This window comes from Chiloscyllium punctatum, chromosome 25, assembly GCF_047496795.1.
Source record: "Chiloscyllium punctatum isolate Juve2018m chromosome 25, sChiPun1.3, whole genome shotgun sequence".
NCBI lineage: Eukaryota > Metazoa > Chordata > Chondrichthyes > Orectolobiformes > Hemiscylliidae > Chiloscyllium > Chiloscyllium punctatum.
This window is the reverse complement of record NC_092763.1, coordinates 13103848-13111646: the sequence shown is the minus strand read 5'-3', so window position 1 is coordinate 13111646 and position 7799 is coordinate 13103848. Positions and strand designations below refer to the sequence as shown.

General features: G+C 37.2%; 1 protein-coding gene across 1 annotated transcript in view; it reads right to left on the bottom strand.

The window, feature by feature from the left end:
• Positions 1-215: 215 nt before the first annotated feature.
• The window catches only part of faah2a (fatty acid amide hydrolase 2a), a 46202-nt gene continuing 38618 nt past the window's right edge, over positions 216-7799 (bottom strand). The window contains exons 10-11 of the mRNA XM_072594695.1: positions 4081-4275; positions 216-1223 (exon numbers count right to left, since the gene is read on the bottom strand). Of these exons, the coding sequence (XP_072450796.1) occupies positions 1048-1223; positions 4081-4275 (371 nt within the window). The 3' untranslated portion in view covers positions 216-1047. The remainder of the gene's footprint in view (positions 1224-4080; positions 4276-7799) is intronic.

Sequence of the window (7799 nt, the reverse complement as noted above, 5' to 3'; positions counted from 1 at the left end):
AAGTACACAACACTGCAGTAACAACCTATTGACTTCTGTAATAGAAGAATGGGAAAGCTTGAAAGTATAAGATGATAAGCAAATTTTAATGATAACAATGCTTGTTGCATTTCTAGAAACATGGCTTAATCCAGTCGCGTAAGCATAAATTAAGACTAGGTTACGATTAATTGAGGTTGCGTCAAGATAAAGATGCAGAAAAACCTCTAACCACATAATTTAAAGTAGCTTTATTGCTCATAAGTTATATAAACAGGGCATTAGCACAAACACATCAAAATTTATTTCAAACTGTTACACAGTAAACAAAATTAACAGTGCAATGCCAAATGAATCTGTAACTGTACATTCTTAGATTTCCATGTATTTACTAACTTGTGTAATTTTATTTAGAACAGTCCACCTGTCCTAAATTTACTTTAAGATATAACATCACACTTAAATTTTACAATAGCAGAGCTACAAAGAAAGAAGCACAATAAACACAGTTCTACTAAACTGCAAAAGTTACAAATAATCGAAGGATCAACTTGAAAATGACTATGTAAATCAGTGGTTAAAGAAGTGCTTCTTTAAATTACAGATCAGCACAAATAATTTGTACATGAAGAAGTATAAAAAAATTGTCAAAAGCCTGCAGTTCGGAAATGAATTCTAGAGTTATATATTCTCTTAGAACGAAACTTCTATTAAAACTAACTAGAATTATCAAGGTTGTACAGGCAAATTATTCACAGTGCAAATAATGGCAAACATAATTCTACACCAATGATAGTAGGGATGACTTCAGTGTGCAGACTTGGTATTCACAAGTATCAATTAACAGCTAAGAAAAACATAGCTACAAGCATCAGTCATAGCTTTCAAAATTGTTTCACTTTTATATTATTACAGGGTTTGACATATTTAAGTGATAATTCTCCATCAAAGGAATAAATCTTCTAACTTGATATTGAACATCTATACATGAATTTTGGCTCTCTATTATTAATTTTTTTTAAAATCCTATAATGTTTGAAGCATGACTAAGTCTAATTTGAGATTTATTTAGAATGCTCCTGGATTTCGCCATCCACCAAAGGCACTCTCTAAATGCTGAGCCACATGCAAACAGAGATGGTCATTATGGTGATTAGCCACAAGCTGAATTCCAAGAGGCAGTCCATCTTTGCTTAAGCCAAGGGGACATTGGGTCACTGGCAGTCCAAGCACATTAAATATCGCTGGAAGATGAAATAAAAAATATTAAGTGGAATTAAGTGGAGTTTAAATGCATTTTACCCAGTTTACTTCGAAATATACACAGAAAATAGATTCAGTAAACATAAAATGAAAACTAATGAAAAAGTGCTTTTTCTTCTGAACAATAAAAGTCTACAATTTAACATGTTAATAATACTCAAGATATTTAAAATGTAATTCTATCATTATGGTAACTAACTAAATGTTAGAAACAGGTTTATGGATTAAAGCTTGGATAATGGAAGATTTGCACAATTTTGGGTTGCAAAGGATGTATGTGGCTTCAAATGTCAGAGATTTTGGGATTGTCTGTTTTTTGTGCAAAGCCAAGTAACTCTGGGGACAAAAGAAAGCACTTTTAAAATAGAAATAAGAGTTTTCATTAAGGTTATAATTGTTAGACAAAACAGCTTTGGAAAAGATTATAGGTTGCTGGTAGCAACTTGCTGGTTCTTCCAATAATAATTTCCCTCAACTGCAAAAGAACCTTCTAGCTGGAAACAGCATATTCAGTCTGTCTTGAAAAGTGGCAGTTGGAAAAAAACCTTGCAGCAGAGAACCTCAAAGAAAGAAAATGCTCATTAAAGTAAAACCAAATAAAAAGTTATTTTTCTCTCAGGGAAATAAGTTGAAAAAACAAAAACGGAAAGTTTCTAATATCAGGACTCCTGTTTTCCATTTGATTCTAAAATCTAGTCTGAAGATCTCCCATTGCTTTGCATGGCAGTATGGGGCTTAGCAAAGACAAAGGGCTTGGGCATGGCAGTATAGTGCTTAGCACTGCTGCCTCACAGCACCAGGAACCTAGGTTTGATTTCAGCTTTGGGTGACTGTGTTGGGTTTGCACATTCTCCCAGTACCTGCATGGATTTCTGCTTGGTGCTCCAGTTTCCTCCCATAGTCCAAAGATGTACAGGTTGATTGGATTGGCCAGGCTAAGTTGTCTGTCGTGTCCAGGGATATGCAGGCTAGATGGATTAGCCATGGTAAATGTGAGGTTACAGGTTTGGGTGGGGGAGCTGGGACTAGTTGGGACACACTTTGGAGGGTTAGTGCAAACTCGATGGGCCTCTTTCTGCACAGTAGGGATTCTGTGCCTGTACGAACTGAAGTCAACTCATTCTAACCATTTAGATTGGGCTAGCGATCCACAAACGTTTTGGCTCTTGTCTGTTTGTTTTCAAATCTACAAAACTTCGTAGAGCTGTGCAGTCTTCTCTCATTTTGCCACTTATTTAAAAACATGTTTGTACTTAATAAATTTATCTTCAAGTTCATTGAAGAAATTTAGTTAACGTCTCTTGATCAAGATAGGAATAACAAAGAGAAACAAATTGATTATTTTTGTTGACAAAGTAAGATTTTGGTATTTACACGGCATGTGGAATAGTGGGACTTGATTTCCAGCACATTCTTCCTGTCAGAGTTGGAACATTGCAATGAAGTTGAGTGTTATCTTAGCATTTTAAACTCTTAAACTTAAGGATTTAAAAATTATTTTGGGTAATATTTATACTACCAGATTCAATACCTGAAAAATGGTAAGTTCACCAACAGCTAGAATTGCACCACAGTTCAAAATTCAAGTTAATGTTCATCTCTTAATAAAGATTAATTAACTATTTCAAGTTAAGCCACAACTAAGAGCAAGGAAACAAAGATGCAACTTGGTCAAAGACAAGTCGAGGAATGGGAAACACTTCAGGTGGAGGCCAATTTATATATGCAATGACTTTCTAAATAGGGTACTAAATGCAAAGTTCTGAAATAATTTAAAAGGCAGATGATTCAACTGAGCAAAGACAGGGGTACCAATGGTTTCTATACGCAGATAACCTCCATCTGTTTTAAAACTCTATCTTTACTTTTGGGTTAATGTAGCAGCATGTCCCTATTAAACTCTCAAACAGCTTTCAGAATCAAGAATAATAACTTTTTATCAAAGATATTACTGGGTCACTACTGTGTATCCAACAATAGTACAGACAAACCATGAAATTAGAAGAGTAAATCCTGAGAAACCAGGATGATTCAATGTAACCAACTTAATTATTGGAGGTTTCCTAAATGATCAATTTAAAATGATCTCTTGATGGGTCTCTGGACACTTTAATAGAAAGGTTAAAGTAGCAAGTGACATTCAGCTTTGACGAGAAACATGGCAAGAACAAAGAATGGGGAATTGTAAAACATGACAGCAGATCTTGAACCTAAACAAGTCAACAAATTTGAAACTGGCAAGTGTAAAAAAAAGGTAAATATTTGACAAGTGCTGGTGAGTACTAAGTGTGAAGTTAGCAATTTGCTGATTTATTGCCTTAATACATTCAAATTTTGTGTGCATAGGTTTGAAATGAAATTCCAAAGGAGATACTGCACACTTTACATTGATGTAATTCATACCAAATACAACAGATTCTGAACAGGATGCTATAGACTATTCAAAGTTTGAGAGAAGATTTGCAGCTGGGGTGCTCGTTGTTGTGGTTCTGTTCACCGAGCTGGGAATTTGTGTTGCAGACGTTTCGTCCCCTGTATAGGTGACATCCTCAGTGCTTGGGAGCCAGGCTTCACAGGAGGCTCCCAAGCACTGAGGATGTCACCTAGACAGGGGACGAAATGTCTGCAACACAAATTCCCAGCTCGGCGAACAGAACCACAACAGCTATAGACTATGGCAATGAGCGAAATTTTAAAATTCTGTGCAACTTAGTTTATTCTTTGGCAATAAAAGCTGTGGACACTTTTCTAAATAAGAAATTACATTTTAAATTCACAATTTTATTTTTTATGAGATGATGTAACTTAAAAATATTCAACTTCAGATTTGTTACTTGCCTGTGTATGCAAAGTTGAAGGGCATAAGTTTGGGATGGTGGTGCCTAGGTGCAATTTTTGGATGGGATGGATATAACAACACACCGTTATCTCCTAGTAAACTGGACAGCTCAGTCTGTAGGTTGTGGCACATGTTCATCAGCTTAACATTACTACGGTGATCTACCTTGGCCAAATCTTCCACAATACCAAGACCTGTATAAAGAAACAAACAATGTGATCATAAGATGTTGGAGCAGAAATAGCCCATTTGGCCCTTTGACTCTGCTCCAACGTTCAATGAGACTATGGCTGATCGGAAAATCTTTAACTCCACTTTCCTGCCTATTCCCCATAAACCCATGCTGATAAAAAAAAACTTTCGCAGCCTTGAATATGCTTGATGACCCAGCCTCAACAGTAGTCTATGGTAAATAAGTCCATTGATTTACTACTCCCAAAAGCAATTCCTCATCTGTCTGAAATGTGCAATGCCTTACTCTGAGATTATGCCATCGTCTTAGACACTCAGACAAGGGGATACAAGCTGTCAGGATCTACCTACGAAGAATCTTACAATTTTCCAATAAGATCGCCTTTATTACTCTAAACATCAATGGGTGCAGACCCAACCTACTCAACTTCTCATAAGAAAATCCTCCGTCCCCAGGACCAATCTAGGAAATCTTCTCTGGATCATCTCATTGCCAGCATCTCTTTCTATAGTAAAGGGGGCTAAATTACACAATATTCTAGGTGTGGTCTGACTAGGAGCTTGTATAGTTTAGCAAGACTTCACTATTTTTATATTCCATTCCCATTGAAATAAAGGTCAAAATTCCATTTCCCTTCCCATTACACGCCGAGATTGGGATGCTACCTTTTTGTGATTTATGCACAAGGATCCCCAAATTCCTCTATGTGGCAACTATCTGCAGTTTTTTTATCCCCAATTTAAATAATTAGTTCCTCTATTTTTCCAAGGTGCACAACCTCATTTACCCAAATTATATTCCATTGGCCAAGTGCTTCCCCATTCACAACCTATCTATATTCAACTGTACATTTCCGTTTCATCTTCACCATTTACCTTCCCGGTTATTTTTTCATCTGCAATAGTACATTCACTTACCTCATCTAAGTTATAAACACGTACTGTAAACAATTGCGCCTCCAGCATCGATTCTTGCGGCACTCCACTAGTTACAGGTTACCAACCTAAAAATACATCTTTTATCCAAAGTATCTATCTTCTATCAGTTAGCCGATCCTCTAACCATGCTAATAACTGCACCTAACATCAATCCTGCTTTGTTACCTCCTCAAAGAATTCTATATTTGTATCATTTATAGCCACAGATGAGGTGCCAGAAGACTGGAGGTTGGCTAATGTGCTGCCACTGTTTAAGAAAGTTGGTAAGGACAAGCCAGGGAACTATAGATCAGTGAGCCTGACATCAATGGTGGGTACGTTATTGGAGGGAATCCTAAGGGACAGGATGTACATGTATTTGGAAAGGCAAGGACTGTTTAGGGATAGCCAATATGGCTTTGTGAGTGGGAAATCATGTCTCACAAATTTGATTGAGTTTTCTGAAGAAGTAACAAAGAGGATTGATGAGGGCAGAGCGGTAGACATGATTTATATAGACTTCAGTAAGGTGTTCGACAAGGCTCTCCATGGGAGACTGATTAGCAAGGTTAGATCTCATAGATACAGGGAGAACTAGCCATTTAGATTCAGAACTGGCTCAAAGGGAGAAGACAGAGGGTGATAACAGAGGGTTGTTTTTCAGACTGGAGGCCTGTGACCAGTGAAGTGCCACAAGGAGCGGTGCTGGATCCACTGCTTTCCATCATTTATAGAAATGATTTAGATGTGAGCATAAGAGGTGTAGCTAGTACGTTTGCAGATGACACCGAAATTGAGTTGTCGTGGACAACGAAGAAGGTTACCTCAGATTACAACGGGATGTTGGTGAGATGGGCCAATGGGCTGAGAACTGACAGATGGAGTTTAATTTAAATAAGTGAGCGGTGGTGTATTTTGGGAAAGCAAATTTTAGCAGGACTCATACCATGAATGGTAAGGTCCGAGGGAGTGTTGCTGAACAAAGAGACCTTGGAGTATAGGTTCATAGCTTCTTGAAAGTAGAGTTGAGGGTAGATAGGATAGTGGAGATGACGTATGGTATGCTTTCCTTTATTGGTCAGAGTATTGAGTACAGGAGTTGGGAGGTCATGTTGTGGCTGTACAGGACATTGGCACCATTTTCACAGAGGGTGGTACGTATATGGAATGAGCTGCCAGAGGAAATGGCAAAGGCTGGTACAATTGCAACATTTAAAAGGCACCTGGATGTTATATGAATAGGAAGGGTTTGGAGGAATATGGGCAGGATGCTGGCAGGTGGGACTAGATTGGGTTGGGATATCTGGTCGGCATGGACAAGTTGGACCGAAGGGTTTGTTTCCATGCTGTACATCTCTGACTCTATAAAGAATTTGTCAAGTATAATTTGGTCTTCATGCTGATACTGCTTGGTTATATTTTGCATTTTAAATGCTCTGCTAATAACAGACTAAAATTTTCCTAATAACGGATGTTAAGCCAACTGGCCTGTAGTCACCTGTTTTTTGACTTGCTTTTTTCAACAAATCTGTTACATTGACAGTTTTCCAATGCTTTAATGACTGTTCCAGGAGCTAAGGATTCTTATGAAATCACAACCAGTGCAGCCACAATCTCTACAACTGCTTCATTTAATATCCTAGAGTGCAGCTCACCAAGTCCAAAGGACATACTAGACTTTAGCCCCACTCGTTTACTTTGTACATTTTTTTTGAATGATTGTTGTTGTATTTATTATCTCTTCACCTTTTTGTCCTTCACTTGGTATTTTTCAAATGTTTTCATGCCCTCTACCAAGAAGACTGATGCAAATGACGTATTCAATTTTTCTGCCATTTCCTTGCAAGCCATTATTATTTCCCTGTCTTCAGTCTCTAAGGGACCTATATTCACATAAGCCTCTATATCCCTTCTTGTATATTTAAAGGAAGCCTTAATGTTTTGTTTTTATTTTACTTGTTCTCCCTCTGTATTACTTTTTATTCACCTTTCGCTGAGTTTTAACATTTTCTCAATCCATTGGTTTACCACTACTCCTTGCCACATTGTGTACTGGGATATAAATCTTCACTGGGTGTCATGACTAATTTTCTTAACTATCTACCATTGTTTATGAACTGTCTTTTCTATTAAAATCCTTCCCTCATCCAATCCAGCCAGTTCTGCTCTTGTTTCATTATAATCACCCTTAAAGTTTTAAGATTTTACTGAGATACTTTCGTAAACTTACATATTTACACATTACCAGATCCAAGATGGCTCAATTTCTAGTTGAATTTGCAACATGTTCCAGGAAATTATCTCAAATACACTACTAATTCTTCCTAATGGCTAACTGTCAACACACTACTAATTCTTCCTAATGGCTAACTGTCAATTTGATTTTCCCAAACTGGAAAATGATTAAAATCTTCTCGCATTAATGTACTGTATTTTTTCTTTATACAAACTCTCATTATCTCCCAACTTATTATCTAACCTACAAGACAGCTCCTAGAGGTGCCTACAGACTTCTTTAACCAGTGTCTTCTTCCCCTTGTTATTCCTTACTTCCACTTTTTGGATTCTGCAACTTTCAGTACAAATCATTTCTCGCTATTGTACTTAT